The sequence below is a fragment of the Cyprinodon tularosa genome, unplaced genomic scaffold (assembly GCF_016077235.1).
Source record: "Cyprinodon tularosa strain WSP-4 unplaced genomic scaffold, ASM1607723v1 ctg625, whole genome shotgun sequence".
Classification (NCBI taxonomy): Eukaryota; Metazoa; Chordata; class Actinopteri; order Cyprinodontiformes; family Cyprinodontidae; genus Cyprinodon; species Cyprinodon tularosa.
The window spans coordinates 314,670-332,328 of NW_024039369.1; the positions used below are offsets into that span (position 1 = coordinate 314,670).

Genomic DNA, 17,659 nt, shown 5'->3' on the forward strand with positions numbered 1-17,659 from the left:
TTTTTTTTAAAGAAACAGTTTTGATAATTTCGGTATTCATTCTTTTTCTGCTTTGTGCGTCAACGGATGCTCATGGTTGCTAAGCAACAGAGCATACGGCGGAGAAATCCGTTCGAAAGCCTAGACCTGTTTGAATTCACAGCAAATTTTGACAACATCAAACAATACATCCAACAACTTTCACAGACCTTCAATGTTATTGCCTTATCAGAAACTTGGTTAAATAGTGATAAGGGCATAGACTTTGAAATCAATGGTTATGAAATGGTTTGTAAGAACAGGGAAAACAAAAATGGAGGGGGAGTAGCTTTATATGTTGATAAGCAGATTAATTATAAGTTGATCGAAACAATGTCAACTGTCATGGACAACATGTTTGAATGTGTGACTATAGAAATATTAGTGGAAAAAAAGAAAAATATCTTGGTGAGTTGCATTTATAGAGCCCCTGGATCAAACATAGAAGTACTCAACAACTGGATAGAAGAAAAATTTATAACAATTAATCAAAAAATAATATTTTTTTGTGTGGATTTCAACATTGACCTTCTTAATCCAAATAAACATAGAATGACTGAAGAATTTATTAACACCATGCTCAGCCTAAGTCTGTATCCTAAAATCACCAGACCCAGTCGCATAACATCGCATTGTGCTACCTTAATTGATAATATTTTCACAAATGTGCTGGAAAATAATTTAACTAGTGGAATATTAATGAATGATATTACTGATCACTTACCAGTGTTCATAGTCTACGACTTCAAGGGCATAACAGACGATCAAAAAATAGAGATGTATTACAGACGGGTTACGTCTGAAGAGACATTAAAAGCTCTAGAAGCTGAATTGTTGGCCTACGATTGGAGATTAATATATAGAATGAATGACGTGAATTCAGCATATGAAGAATTTTTAAAAACATTTAAAATACTATATAACAAGCATTGCCCAATCAAACAATATAAAAGGAAAAGTAATCAAAAAAATGAACAGTGGATCACAAAAGGAATACAAAAGGCATGTAAAAAGAAAAACAAACTTTATAGAGAATTTCTAAAATATAGAACGTTAGAATTAGAAAACAAATATAAGAAATATAAAAATAAGTTAACTAATATTATAAAAACATGTAAAAAGGACCATTATCATAAATTACTGGAGAGTAATAAAAACAACATTAATGAAACATGGAACATTTTAAACAGAGTTATTAGGAAATCTTCTAACAATAATAACTATCCACACTATTTTATAGAGAATGAACGGAATATTACTGATTTGAAAAGTGTCGTCAATAAATTCAATAGTTATTTTGTTAATATAGGACCTCAATTAGCAGGAAAAATAACGACTATAACAACTGCAACTCAGCAATATCAAATTGAGAATAATTCCAGCTCCTTCTATCTCAACCCTGTATTAGAAGAAGAAATCATAGACATTGTGAATAAATGTAAAAATAAAACATCCACTGACTGTGAAGATCTGGACATGAAAACTATTAAAATAGTAATCAAAGGAATCGCTAAACCATTAACTTATATCTGCAATCTATCATTTCAAACGGGATCATTTCCCAACAAAATGAAAATAGCTAAGGTCAAACCAATGTATAAAACTGGCAATAAGCACCTCTTCACTAACTACAGGCCTGTCTCTCTTCTCCCACAATTTTCTAAAATCCTGGAAAAACTCTTTAAGAAAAGAGTGGAACAATTTATAGAAAAACATTCGTTACTTAACAGCAATCAATATGGATTCAGAGCAAATCGGTCAACATCGCTGGCCTTAACTGACTTAATAGAAGAAATAACCAATGCAACAGATAGTAAGAAAATGGCAATAGCGATATTTATAGATCTAAAGAAAGCCTTTGATACAATAAATCATGAAATTCTACTTAAAAAATTAGAACGCTATGGAATTAGGGGAGTAATTTTGGACTGTGTGTATTACAGATAACAACTTGGTGTAAGGGTTTGAAAAGACAATACAGCATAAAAAGGGAAATGTTTTAGGTAAATATTAGTAACTGCTGACTGCCACTTTGACTTTCACTTGACTCTGATTTTTTTCTTTTTTTTTTTTTATAACAGTAGGACTGTACGTTTTTATGTGTTTAGGGGGTAGGAGTTAATAAGTTTTCACTTCTTCCTACCCCATTTTTGAGCATGATATGTTAATGGAAACAAATATCTGTATTTTTTTTTCTTCTTCTTTATGCACTTCTTGTTACTGTGCACTATTTAATTTTTTTTTATATTTGTATCATGTTCAAAAAAAAAAAAAAAAAAAAAAAAACAGCGAAAAGTCTTCCTGTCTCCTTATTTTTCACGGACTTGAAAGGATCCAGTCCAGTTAGACGCAGCCCATAAATTGGAACACAGCCATAGTCTAAAATAATAAAAATAAAAATAAAAAATAAATGCGCCTGAGTGCGTTCCCTTAGGGACGTGTGACCAAGCCATCTATGTGGAAGGGAAAGCGATAGGAGGGGAGGTGAAGGATCAGCGGGCCGCAGTATCAGTGCCTTCACTCTGTTATTGATCATTTTATGCTGTTAAATATACAAGATGCCAACTAGAAAAACATTTTTTGTAGAGGGGGTTTTGACGCCCCCTCTAGTGGTTATACAGTGTATGCAACGCATACTATGCATACCAACTTTTTGCACAACTGACTCTCATTTAACCCATCCCCTTGGGGAGCAGTGGGCTGCCATTGCGCGGCACTCGGGGAGCAGTGTGGGGTTAAGGGTCTTGCTCAGGGACCCAGAATGGCAGTCCGTTGGAGTGGGGCTTGAACTCAGAACGGTTCCAGGCACAGTGCCCTAACCACTAGGCCGCCACTCCCCTACCGCAAGATATATACAGTGGATGGTAAAAAATAAAGGGAAGGCTGAAGGTGACTTGAATATATATACAGTCTCTTATGTTCAGTAAAGTGGTGGCAGGTAAAGTGCAGTCTCTGGTTTGTTAAATAGATACATAGTATAAGTTGTTACAGTGTTATTACACTAGGTTATGGTGCAGTGGCATTTTAAATGGATGAATGAAGAACAGAACAGAACAAGCGCTCCTTTTTACACATGGGGTGTATGAGTGTGTTACTAACCGAGCTGCTCAGCTCCTCTACAGTCTGGTGCAGAAGGTGTTCCTCACCATGGATGTGAGGTTGCAAAGCACCCTCCTTGCTGCCACTTCCTCCAACGAGTGTGCAGTGCCCCCAGGATAGAAGTGGCCCTCCTCACCAGCTCATTTCGTAGAGTTGAAAAGAATGAAATCAAACACTGAAAGTTTAAAAAAGCTTATTAGTCAGAAAGGTTTTGAGAGATTTGTTTTTTCCCAGATTTATTTCCAATATTTTTTTTTTCATATTTTTAGATTCCATTGAATAAAAAAAAAAATAGATTTTTTTTTTCCAAATTTCTCCTTTTTCAGAATGAATTTTACGAATTGCATTCCTTTCAAGCAGTGTCTTACAGAACCTCTCAAAGACGCAGTTCTATTGGTCTGCTGGACGTTTTTATTGATCAATGCCTGGAAGTGAATACTATATGATCTGCAAAACACAGTATTACAAGAACACAATCTGTAAAATTTTATCCAAAAAAGAGAAATGTAAAAATCATTTTTATCTGATCTGATAAAACAGCAAAGTTTTTGACTTCAGATTTATTTTCTGGATTACAATAAAAAAAAAAAACATTTACAAAACGTTTTCTTTGTTTTAAACAATTATGGAACAAAATTCACTCCGTAGTTTTTTTTCTGCTGCTCGTATGCAAAGATCAGACGTCATCTTTGGGAGGAAAACATGGTCTGACTGGGTGTGCTGGTGTGTTACTGTGCAGCAGGTATGGACCAGTACGAGGTTCTCACCCCTTGATAACCTTCAGTAAAAACATCAGCCCACTTCCTGCCTGCCAGACGACTCTATGAATAAAACACGCAAAGCTGGTCTGTTTGCAGACTCATCGTCAGTATGCTCATAGGTAAAGAGCAGAGAAGGTTCAAGGTTCTGGAAGCATCAGAATGCCCCAGAACATGCATATGAAGAGAAAGCAAACAGAAGAACAGCAGCGTGGGTCTGAAAGCCCGGTCCTGGTTCTGAGACCACACAAGGTGGCCCGGCCCACGTACTGTTAGGATGTGTTTAGAACAGTGGGCAGAAACCCACACAGCCGCCGTCAGGCTCAGCAAGGGTGTCAGAGAGTGCAGGCTGGTGTTTAGGTTAGATGTGAAATATGAAGGAGTCCGGCAGCGTTTTCACTCTCAGCTTGTTTCTGAGCCCAAACCGCAGACCCGACCAGCAGCTCCAGAACCTCCAAACAAGCTGCTTCCGTTTCCACAGCTTCGCCCCCGGAATTTAGATGGAAAGACAAAGGAGACGGTCTGAAAGCAAGTGGAGGCTGTTTTATTTTGACCTCTGTTTTTACCTTAACCAAACCTGTGAACGGTTTGTGGAACAAATCAAACAGGAACATTCTGCTGCTCTCTGGACCATAAATATATTTAATTGGTTCTGACTTTGAAGCAGAACGTTTAAAAAGATTTTTTGCACAGACTTATTGTTGGTACATGGCTGGCTGTAGGAAAATCCTCCCCATCATCCACCCTCCACCACCATGCCTAGCCCACTGCTCTGGTCTCATCTGTCCCAGAAGTGCAGCTTTAGGCCCCGTCCACACGAAGACGAACCCTGGCCTAAACGCACAAATGTTTCACCAAACCAGCCTCTCATCCACACGAAGCCGGCGTTTCGGGGGTCTGTAAACGATCTTTTTTTTATTCAGCCTTCAGAGTGGGAAGATTTCGAAACGCCGTTTTAGCGTTTCCATCTTTACGCTCTAACCGCATATTTTTTTTTACACGCTTGCGTCATAGCGTCGCCTCTAAACACGCATGCGCGACACATCACAACAACAATGGCGCCGTTGCTGCTAATGCTACTCACCCTGCTGTCGGGCTTACAACAGATTCTTCTTCTTTTGGAATATTTCCAGGAAGAACAGAGCAATATCGACGACATAGTTCAGCACCTGAATTTGACTTAACCACGAAAATGGACCCGCAGGGCAACCATGTATAAATATTAGTGCGCATGCCCAACATTTCGTCGCTTATTTTTACTTTGGCACCACAGCGCCACTTACAGGCCTGGCATACATTTTGCAGCGTTTTCATGCATTCGTGTGGACGCTCACATTTATTTTACGTCTCCGTCTTTACGGCAAACGTTTTGGAAAATATCAGCGTTTCGTGTTCTTTTTGACTTCGTGTGGACGGGGCCTTACTGACCTCAGTCCTGCTGCCATCTTGTTTTTAGAGAGAAGGAGCTTTCTCCTTCCACCCCTTCAGCCACAATGGTTCAAGAGTCATAACCTTTGACCTGTAACCTGCTAAGGACAGCTTGTAGAGTCTAATGTAGAGCTCTTGGGTTTCTGATAATTTCTTTGAGCTTTCTGCTCTGATCCTGGGCTGATCTTGCCCAGACTTTTTTTTCCTGGGAAGTTTAGCCGCAGTCTAAGATGGTTAAATCCCTGCAGGATGACAGACTTCAGGTGGTTTGGGGACGAACGTATGATATTTTCTGAGGTTGATGGGCAGCAGCAGTTGCTTCTATGCTGATTGCTGATTTTTATCAACATGCTTTCCTGATTGGACCCCCAAACCCGACTGGTTCGTAGATCTTTTGCCTCCTGCAGACCAAGAGAAATGCGTCTTTGCCACTCACTTCAGAAGAAAGCCAAACCCAATAATGGAGCAAAATGATCCATAAAATTAGACTCTAAAAAAATGCAGATTAGGAAACATCCCAACCTGTCAACAATGCACGTAAGATGGGAAACGTTAGCCTTTAGATGCAAAACCCCATCGTGCACCGCAACATATTTTTCGCAAAACATTCAAACATGAAATCGCCAAATATAAGAGGTACATCGTAGTTTAGTTTAAAGAAAGCATTTTAGTTTCATGCTAATTCAGTTTGTTGCAAGGAGTTTACAGTTTGAAGAAATAGAAAATTAACCATATGCCAACCGTCACAAGGATGTGCATGACAAGGACGGGCTATATGTACTGGATGCATCATTTAGGTAGTTAACATTGGATTACTTCTTCAGCTCCTTGAGTTATTTACTGTCACAGGTAGAAGCTTCGGCCGGAGAGGAAGTGTTGGGCATCTGCCCACCTGGTATCACAGATTACCAGTCCGAGCCTAAAAGAAATAGAAAGTAGAGAATCCTTTCATAGCTGTAGCTTTGCATATTGAGATCATTCGTTCAAATTTAAAATATCTGTTGCTTCCTAACGATATATAAAGAAGTGCCAAAACTCCCAAGTATGAAAACATCTTTCACCAACAGTTAAAGCTGACTATAAATACAGAGATTATGCTAAAGATTTTTCTTTATATTTTCAGTCAGAAGTTGTGCTCGGTTCTGGAGGAGCCCAGATTCTTTGCTGTCAGCAGGTTTGGGTGATGGATGTTGATCAATGAGATGAGAATAAAACCTAAACCTGAACAATTTAGCAAACATGGAACCTTTACAGCATTTGGTGTTTCCCTGGCTCTGTTTTCTGGTTCTGCTACTTCAGGCATGCAGACTCTAAAGCTCATTACAAAACAAGTTGGACTCCTGATAATCAGCTATTCAGCAGAATTACTGCGATTAATCTCTATTTTCTCCGTTTAACTTTTCCATCCTGACTGTTTGAGTTCAAAGGGAATAACGGAGGAAGAGGAGGGTCTGCTGCTGCTGCTCTCAGAGTTTAACATCTTAAGCAGAGACAAAGTTCTCCATCTAGAAGACTTTATCCAACAGGGCACAGCCCTTCCCTGTGGTGCTGATTTATTTCTGTTTGACTGTAAAATCACCAGGATTTGTAACCTAAACAAAGATTTAAAAAAAAACTTGTTCCTTGTTCTGGATTTAGGTCGGACGTGCAAACAGAGGTCTCATTCCTGATGAAGCAAAAACATACGGAGTGGATGTTGTTCCATTGTTGTTGCAAGCTAAGAACATGCTTATTAAAAGGAGATATAAGAGAATTACCTTGCTTCTTTTTCTTAGATTAGATATGCTGGTGAAGATTCTCAGTCATCCAGGTCACATTAATTCCAAAAAGGTTAAAAACAATCCACTGGACTTGGTTTCCAAGTTTGAGGATGTTTCACTTCCCATCCAGGAAGTTTTCTTAAATTAAATGTCAGGATTAGCGTTGAGTTCAAGGCTTTATAGAGTGGCTTAGAAACATGTAAATTGAATGTGACGAGTGAGCCAGCTCCTTTGGAATGGGGGTTGTTGGTTTCTTTGGTAGCCTGTAATACCCAAAACCTGCCTGTCTCTCAAAGGGGGGTCGTTAAAGGGGGTTGTTCACCTGGCTGAAGAGGCAAGGTCCTCCGTTCCCCTATAAGGGGGTGGGGGCTGCGATGATAGCAGGAAGGAATCAACTCAATTGCTGAATTGTAGGTTTTTGAAAGCTGCAATCTGAGTCCACCCCCTCGGTTTAAGGTTGGTTTCTCCCTCTTAGCATAGATGGCTTCCTTCACGCCCCCAACAAACCACCTATTTTCTTTGTCCAAAATGTGAACATTGTGGTCCCCTTCTTAGATAAACATATTTTTTTGTATACAGTATTTCTTCAAATCATATTTATTTATTTTTTTTTACAAATGTCATTAATGAAAGCAATATCTCTTTCAGATTTAAGAATTTACTTTTTTTAATCTCTACAGTTTTAACATATTCTCATTATCAGTTCGTATGAAATCGTACGAAAAGTTATGTACAGTATTTCGTACATTTTGGACGTTTTTCATCAAAAAAACAGATCAGTGCGCATGCGCAGGCAGACAGACAAAAAAATCAGATCCGCGGACGGACGTAAAAATGGGAAAAACAGTGCAATAATTACTTCTTCATGTCTCTAACTACGTTGCTTGCTGTTTTATACCTTAGGGTTAGGGTTAGAAGTTATTAAATGGTGCGTAAGATGCGCATGCGCATACGACGAAAGAAACATCCAAAACGTACGAAATTACGGTGCATAACTTTTCATATGATTTCATACGAACTCATAATGAGAATACACTGACAGTTTTTCTTTTTAAAATTTTTTTCCCCCACATTTCTTTTGAAGTGAATTATAAGAACTCCGTTCTTTTCAAATTGTGTTTTTAACTTCCTCTTCACATTGAGCCCAAAAGCAAGTGGGTGTTCTTGGTCTTTTGGCCCTTACTTACACTGTAATTTGAGAGAACAAAAAAATAAAAAATCAGGGCAAAAAAATCAGCGCATATATATATATATATATATAAAACACAAAAATAATATTTTATTTAAATTTTTTTTTTTAAAGAAAAATGGAAAAATAGCAAAGTTGTTTTATCAAAAACATTTTCAAAGTTTCATTTTCTGGCTTGCATTTTTTTTTAAACTTCCATTTATTTTCTCATTCGTGCTAAAGTCAGACCAATGTCTGCATTTTACAGATTATAGTGTCCGTGTTCCGCTGGAAAATATCACACACAGACAGACAGGCTATGATGGAGGGAAAATGTTGGTCTAGTTTCTGTTTGATGAGGTGAGGTTGTTATTGACTCTGAAACCACTTTCAACCCATATGGGTTTATTTTATGGTTTAATTTATACACCTTGGCTTTCTAAGATCTAAAACACCTTAAAGGAGATAAAAAGTTCAAATCCAGGTTTATTCACATATTTATTGTCGTTAATATTTATTGCTGCAACCTTTTCCAGAGGAGTCAGTTCTAATATTTTCGTAACCTCTCTCCACACCACCAGCTGCTTAGGTGTTCATGCTATTCTGCCATGTTGGATTCCAGGTGTTAGTCCGTGCCACACTTCTTATAAAATCATCTGGGCAAATGATCAGCATTCATGATTTCTCCTTAGATGGATAAATTATCTCTTATACTCAAGCACATTTAATACACTTAAGGTTCTGTGCAGCCTTTCTTGCAGAAATGGAAAGAGGACTCTGGAACCGATGTGGGTATGAATGCCTCATTAACCGTCCTGTTAGCACACAGGATCATACTGCCACAATAATGCCTCGTCCACCATTACAGCGGTGTTAAATGGTGTCCCAGATCCTTCCAAAGGAAAATTTTCATTTTCAGGTGGTTTTGGTGATTTTGGGACCAGGTAACAGGTTAAGGCCTCTGGTCTACAGGAGGGAGAACTTCTAACCTCTTTACAGTGGACAGATTTAAGGCAATATGTTTCAATTTAGAAGCTCGTTATTGAGCACCGACAGGGTAATGATGTGATTTTCACATTGAAGGTAAACTTATCGTATACCAACAGAGTAACGAGGGTTCACACAGGGTACCTTAAGGGCACCTATGTGGTACTATAGGGTATAAACCAGCAACCTTTAAGAGTACTTATTGGGTATATTGGTACGACCGAGTTTAGGGCCAGGTTAGAGATTTTTTTTGTAATTTTAAGAATAAAGTCGTAACATTAAGAGAATAAAGTTGTAATATTATGAAAATGAAGTCATCATACAACAACCCGTTTCAGAAATAAAGCTTTAAGCTCTGACCAGCAGATGACGGTCGACCAGCTCCACCAAACAGCAACCTGAGTCCACTTTGACCTACTGCCCAATCTGATGCTGGATCTAAGAGAATTTCTTATTGGTCAAACCAGAGCCAAAGTATAACCTCACATGATGCTGGACATTTATCATTTCAGTGAAGAAAGTGCTTATTGTAAGAGTTTTCATAAAATACAACTTGTTTCTCGTAATTTTATTATTTTATTCTCATAATGTTATGACTTTATTCTTGTAATTTTGCAACTTTATTCTCGTAATTTTATTTCTTTATTCTAATGATGTTACAGCTTTATTTTCGTAATTTTATGACTTTAGTCTCGTAATTTTACGACTCTATTCTGAAAATTTTATGAGTTTATTCTCATAATTTATCACTTTATTCTTATAATGTTACGACTTTATTCACGTAATTTTATGACTATTCTCTTTGCAACTTTATTGTCGTAATTTTCCAACTTTATTCTCATAATGTTACGACTTTATGTTACTCTCCCTAATACGCCGTCGTAATATTGGTCTGTTGCTGATGTGGCTACGTTCATACAGCAAGAAGCAGAGGCAGCAGTAGCAGCTAATTTACATGCAAAGTCAATGGTTGATGTGCGTCAAGGTGCAGCAAAAGGTCCCGCAGTGCGTTTTGAGCAGCTGAAGCAGCGCATCATGAGCTTTAGAGCATCTACTGCTTCAGAGGCATTAACTGCTGGAGTTGAAAAAAATTGAACTTTTGCTGCTCGATGCGCCACATCAAGGTGGCAGGGAGACAGACACAGCACTGCTGATGCAGATCGCTATAATCACTCTGCTGAAACAGCTTATTAATACCTAAATTAATTTAAAAGGTTGAAACCTGCTGGCAACATATGTTTCCTTATGTTATTCTGTTGCCTGCAGTTTGGATTACGTGAAAAACGTACGGGGGTCTGAGCGGCTCCAACAGCGAAATAATATTTGAACAGAGGATCGTAATCTGGATGAACTGACTGCACAGATTAAGTTTTCAGGTTGACTATTTCATCTAAAAACATATTCAAATTACTTTGTACCCACTGCTTACAGCAAATATAGCTGCTGTTGTTACAGGCAAAGAAAGGATAGAGTAGCTCCGCCCAATAAGCATCAGACCCACAGAGCAACAAAGCTGCTTCAGCCGTGCGTCAGAACTTAACTTATACAAGCATCAAAGATGAAGCAGCACAGGTGTTTTTGCTGCCTCTGCTGCTTGTGGTCTGAACGTAGCATAAGAGATGCCGTTAGTTTGGTAATTGGCCGTCTGCTGCCTTGGAGAAGGTCTCTGGAAGACTTGAGGTCTTAACGATTCTAGATGTTCTTCTGGAATCGCTTCCAGACATTTGCAAACACAGAAGAGGACATGAGCGTCATAAAGGGCACAGATAGGATCATACCAGGATACAAGCCAATAACGGGAATGAATACTAGCTACACTAGATATTGTTAGGGTTCTCATAAAGGGCATGTTTTAGATGCCTTCAAAACTAAAGATCCTGTAGTCTCTTTCTGTTGGATCTTAATGGTTTACTTTAGATGCTTTTCATTGATTTATGTTTCATCCCACCAGGTAAAAGCAGAAAATAGTTCTCTGATGGCGACCTGAGTCTTTCCTGCTGTAAATGTCCATCAGGGAACAGTTCTTCATGCCCAGGAAATGAAAGGAAAGTTGTAGGTGGGAAAGGTGACGGAAACATGACCGTGTGTTTAACCTCGCTGTAACGCGACCTTTGGTTAACCACAGCGTTGGAGCCGATCCATCACTCTGTGCTCGTTTTCTCTCTGCAGACGCATCGTCTCACAGAAGGAAGATCTGGGAACGTGATATCCAGAGTGAGACTTTATTTGGACATGTAGTGTTCAAACAAAGAAGCTGTTTCTCAGACTGATGATGCAAACTTTAATGGACACTTCCTAAAAGACCGTGGAGCGCTGACAGAGGAGTCTGGCTCTGGTTAGATCTTTGAAACCGGACCAGGACTTCAAACGTTCCCCCCACTGTTCCTCGAGTGCCAAATATGTTCAATTCTTCCACTAAGTTTCGTTCTTCGACCTCTTCTGTGTGGTTTTGTTTCCTTATTAAAGTTCAGTTTGAGTTAAACTGCTGGATGCTGGATCGGACTTCTTTCTGTGGAGCAAACCATCTGTCGGGTCAGGATTAACCCAGAGGATAGACTGATGGGAACCTTAACAGGACTTTTAATCTCACATATTTTGGCTGCTCTGCTCGGTCTTCCAGTCCTAAAATGAGTCAGAAATCTCATTAAGGCTTTATAATCCATCATTTTGAGCTTTCTTAAAAATCCTGATCCGGTCGAGGCAGACAGGTGTTCCCAAAGTTACGTAAGGATTTCACCCAACAACCAGCCGAGCAGCCGTGCATCCTGTTGGTATTCCGGACGCCTAGAGGTCTGTCTCCCCTGTCCTCCCCCTGTTTGACCCATATCCCTGGTCTCTGAGCAGACAGCTGCAGGAACACTTGTTTGTGTCCGGTGGGCTAACTGGGTCAGACTGTAACTGTATCAATGAGTTTGTAGGAGGCCGTTACACGCCGCCACTCATACTCACACACATGCTCAGGGTAATATGAAGAGAGCGAATTCTTGTTCCGCAGCCAAACATTACATTTGTGCTCAGAGTTTTCACACAAAGGGAAAGCGGGCGCTCCATGAAGGTCGTCCTTTCCTCCACTGAACCTTGTCTTGCTGTTGTTTTTTGGTAATTGTTGCTTCTTTCCTGATTTTCTGCAGGTTTCTGCTTCCTTTGATATCCTCGCACCATGCCTGAAGGGTCGCGGCGCGGCAGCCAGAGATCGCCCAGTAACTCAGGTAAACTAGACACTGGGAGCTCACCACTCAGACAGCTATAGTTGTTCACACAGGCGGGAGCTTTGCAAAGCAACAATTGGTTTAAGAGTCAAACAGCCCACAGTATGATGCTACCACTGCCATGCTTAGCTGTTCTTGGCTCTGGAAGCTTCACCTTGCCTCCCCTGTCATCCCTCTTGTTGTTTACCCATCAAACATTCCTTGTTTTAAAGGTTGTAGGTTAGATTCCCATCCCATAGTACTGAGGTACAAAAACTCACAGTTTAGGGGGATTTGAGATTCATCCATCAAATAAATTAGACATATTTTATCCTAAATATCCTAAATAAGTAAATATTTGAAACAAATATTTTTTATGTCATTGGTTATTCTTAACTGCATATTGTTTCTTTATGGCCATGTGCTAAAACATAATGATTTTTTCTTTTATTACTTCACCCAACAAACCAAATTCGTTCTTGATAAAAGCCTGTCTTAAAGGAATAGTACACCCAAAACATGATTAGCCTTCATTTTCTACTCACCCCAATGCTGAACAACACTCTGGAATACTTTTTTGATATCTCAAATGCATCTGGAGATCTGGGAGGCTTTTTGCTGTCTGCTGACATTCAAATAATGGAGGTCCATAGCGCCCGAGGCAGAAAGGTCCATAAAAGTCCACAAAAACGTGTCAATATTCCTCCATACTGCTCGTCCAATGTATTCCAAGTGTCCTGAGTGGGTAGCATCCAGAATTTACTCGAAACAAAGTCATTTAGAATGTTTTAGAGCATAAACAGTAGTGTATAGGATTTCCTAAAAGCGCGCGCATGCGAGTTCACGAGTCTACGGAAACCGCGGCAGACCAAACCAGACGAAAGTGCGCATTCAGCTCGGCAAAGAACTCATGCTCTTCCTCAACAATGAAGTCCTCAGACATTCTTCTTTCGTTGTTTCTTTCTTTGCACAGGTAAACAGCACATTTTTTCTGCTACGCTTGCATTATCGACAGAGCAGACGCTGAATGCGCACTTTCATCTGGTTTGGTCTGCCGGTTTCCGTAGCGTCGTGAACGCGCAGGTGCGCGCTTTCAGGAAATCCTATACACTACTGTTTATGCTCTAAAAACATTCTAAATGACTTTGTTTCGAGTAAATTCTGGACGCTACCCACTCAGGACACTTGGAATACATTGGACGAGCAGTATGGAGGAATATTGACACGTTTTTTGTGGACTTTTATGGACCTTTCTGCTTCGGGCACCATAGACCTCCATTATTTGAATGTCAGCAGACAGCAAGAAGCCTCCCAGATCTCCAGATGCATTTGAGATATCAAAAAAGTACTCCAGAGTGTTGTTCAGCATGGGGGTGAGTAGAAAATGAAGGCTAATCATGTTTTGGGTGTACTATTCCTTTAATAATTTAAGTTTGTAATGTGATCTTGAATTTAATTTAATGATGTCTTTACCAAGGAAATAGAAAAAAATGAATGTACTTTTTAAAGGCACAATTAATTCTAATATCTGATTAAAAAAAAGTAAGTTAAAGTTTTTAATAGAGATAGTTAAATCTGTTTCAGTATGCTTAACATCTTGTAGTTTTTATGGAAATTCAGATAGTTTAGGTTAATTTGAGACAGCTTTTAGTAACATGAAGTGCAGGCATTGGTCGTGGTCTCGGGTTTGGTGGTTTTGACTTCAACACTGTTTCCATGTTCTTGTTTCAACATTTTAAAAGTTTGCTTAGAAATTGCAAGAGCTCAGGATGGAAAAAAAAGAGCTAGAGCCGCCATTGCACCCCTTTATTCCTAACTGGGCCCCAAAGGCTGTTTCTCTTTTTTGCTATAGTCACTTCTGGGGGCGGGGCTTCCTCTACAGTGAGGAGTAACGGCACATTTCTATTGGCCGACTGGATGTTAGCATCAATAATTTTATTGATCAGTTTTATTTGATCATACAATCTGCAAACAGAAAGAATGCTATTCGTAAAACTTACTCATAAAAAACAAAAAAAATCTGGAAAAAATATTTAAATTTGGGTAAAATTTTATTTAAAAAAAAAGTGTAAAACAAAAGAAAAAAGAAAAAGAAAAATTTGAAAAAAAATGGAAAAACTAAATCTTATTAAACAGCAAAGTTAATTCCAAAACCTTTTTTATTATTTCAACAAATTTTTCAAAGTTGCAATTCTGTAATGCATTTCTTTCAAATTTCAAGCTACAAAACCTGTTTTTTGCTTGCGGAAATGAAGAAAAAAAAAAGTCATAAAAAAAACAAAGTAAATCTCATAGATTTCACATGATTCTCTTCTTCCATGTCTTACATGTTCTTTTCAAATTTTGACCACATGTGAAACTTGTGATTGGATATTTCTCAAATGTGCAAAACATGATAATATTTTCTTTTCCACGTCAATGTCTTCAGAATGTGATCTATATAATACTCATTTTAGATTTGTTAAAAAGTATTTGTGTGTATGGTTTCTTGCATGTTGTTATACATGTGAATTTGAAAAGTTTCATGTGAAAAGCACAAAAATGTAAAGTAAAAATGTTAAGCAAATGTGTGCCTTTGTAATGTAGAATAAAAGTACATGTAATTCACATTTTCATCACATGTCGTTCCAATTTAATGCAAATTTGATTCTGATTTAAAGCACATTCGAAGCAAACATGTGTATCACATGTGAAATACTGTTGTACTTCATGTTAAACAGACATGTTGTAGACGAGTTTTGCATGTGATTTTCTCGTGTGAAGATAATTGGATTTTTCTGTAAAGATTCTGTAAACCTAAACTGAAGTAAAAAGGTCAGTAAAGTAAAGTCTTGGCATGACACACTGTGGAAGAGGTTCTTGTTGGAAGGGAAATCTCTCACCATAAAATCTGAGAGGACATTAGAGGAACTCCAAATGTTATAAATATTAGTTGGAAGGATTGAGCTGATTTTGGATTCGTACTTCAGATAGAGGGATCTCTGGGCTGCCCATCCTGGATCTTTATAACCTAAATTCTATGAAACATGGAGAACAGATGGATAAGAAATTCAGGGTCCCATCAGAGAACCTGGAAGTTTTTGTCCTTCTGTTATCAGAACGACATGTTTAAAGCAAGCATCATTTTTTCCCTGAAGCTGCTGCCTGTCTGATGGATTTATTTCAATCTGGACTCAGTTTTCTCTGAGAGCTGTGACTTCCTGTCTGCAATGCAGAGCAGAGAGGCCCTGCAGGAGTGACACACACACAGGGACCCAGTAATGAGGTGTAATTACACACAGCACCATGCTGTTATATTGACTTGCATAGTTAGCATTCACACACACACACACCTTAAAAGCATCTACATTTCTGACCTTACACTGCAATTAACATGAGGGCCAAATGACATGCACACAAGCACAACCCTGACTCTGTGCTCAGAGAAAGTCACAGATGTAAAAGTGAGTGTATGTATGTGCAGGAAGCTGCATGGTTTGTGGCGATAAAGTGTAGCTTCGAACAATGTTACTGCTTCGACAAACACTCTGACCAAGTCGCCATAAAAGGCCCCAGCTGATCTTTTGATTATAACCGTAGAAAAGACGGGGGCAGAAAATATAGAGAGAACGCCCAAGATAAGAGCGAGCTGCACCGAGCTGCCCGGGGCGGGAAGAGAAAGGGAGGTTTGCCAGAGGAATGGGTGAAAGCTAAAGGAATGGTTCCTTTCTGAGTCCTGAATGGCCTCTTAGTCCTCTGAAAAGGAGGACCCCTGCCACGGGGGAACAAGGATGTGTTTTTACTTTTCAAAATCTCGTGAAGAGACGCAATCTACATCAGAATGGGAGTTGAGGTTCTGAAAAATTATACAAACCTCCCCTGCAGTACCTGCACTGACCACTGCATTTCATTTCAGTTTATTTATATAGCGACAATTCACAACACGTCATCTCACGGTGTATTCTCATTATGAGTTCGTATGAAATCGTACGAAAAGTTATGCACCGTAATTTCGTACATTTTGGATGTTTTTTTCGTCGTATGCGCATGCGCATCTTACGCACCATTCAAGAACATAGAATTAAAAATACAATTAGCCCTAACCCTGACCCTAACCCTAAGATATAAAACAGCAAGCAACGTAGTTAGAGACATGAAGAAGTGATTATTGCACTGTTTTTCCCATTTTTACGTCCGTCCGCGGATCTGCTTTTTTTGTCTGTCTGCCTGTGCATGTGCACTGATCTGGTTTTTTGAGGAAAAACGTCCAAAACGTACAAAATAGTGTGCATTTTTTTGCACTTTTCGTACGATTTCATATGAACTGATAATGAGAATATGTTGCATCCCAAGGCACTTTACAGTTCAAACACTGTAAAGTTTTCTATCTATCAAAGTTTTCTAAGGAAAACCAGTCGATTGCATCGACTCCTTGACTCGAATGCAATCCCTCACACTAAGCATGCTTGTAGCGACAGTGGAGAGGAAAAACTCCGTTTTAACAGGAAGAAACCTCCAGCAGAACCAGGCTCAGTGTGAGCAGCCATCTGCTGAGGCCGACTGGGGTTCAAGGAGACAGAAGCAGAGATAGAAAAGGCAGCTGTAAAAGGCGGCCCCGGTCCACAGGACCACTTATTACTACATCGACAGACAATAGATTAGATGAGATGAGCTTTATTGATCTCACAGCGGAGAAATTCACTCGTCACATATTGGCATAGAAGTTACAGAAGGTGCAAACAAGGAGGAAAAAGGTGCATTAAGAATAAGCAATATATATACAGTATATCCAGGTATATACAGTATATCAAGATAAATAGGATTAAGGTACACATACTTAGATAATGGTGCGTTCAGACCGGACGAGGTGTCTTTGGTGTTTTCTGTGAGCAGATAGTTCACCGCTCTGCATTTCAGATGCACAGTGTTTACACCCCAGACTGAGTCATTAAATAGGAGGAGCTTCAGCTGCGTGAAGCTGATGCCGCTTTGACGTGATAAATAGACTGAATGGGTTTTACATAATTGATGCTGGTTTGTCTATTAAAATGTAATTTGTAAAAATAAAAAAAGACCTACATTAATTAAAAAAAGATTGTGTCTTACTGTTGATTCAGTGATATTGAAGATTATTTCTTAGGTCATCCAGAGGTCAACTATCCCCCCCATTAAACTTTGATTGATTTAAAATGATCTTGCCTTCTTTTTCATGGCTTCTTCATTTCTGCAGGTAAAACCATTTTTTGTGCAGGTTTGGCTTTTAAGATAGAATAA

At 39.0% G+C, this 17,659-nt stretch overlaps 1 protein-coding gene across 3 annotated transcripts in view; it reads left to right on the top strand.

Annotated features, from left to right (window-relative positions):
* plekhg2 (pleckstrin homology domain containing, family G (with RhoGef domain) member 2) overlaps positions 1–17,659 on the top strand; it is a 137,446-nt gene that overhangs the window by 14,254 nt on the left and 105,533 nt on the right. For all 3 annotated transcript variants that reach the window (XM_038307970.1, XM_038307971.1, XM_038307972.1), the window contains exon 2: positions 12,350–12,427. In XM_038307970.1, the coding sequence (XP_038163898.1) occupies positions 12,379–12,427 (49 nt within the window). In that variant the 5' untranslated portion in view covers positions 12,350–12,378. The remainder of the gene's footprint in view (positions 1–12,349; positions 12,428–17,659) is intronic.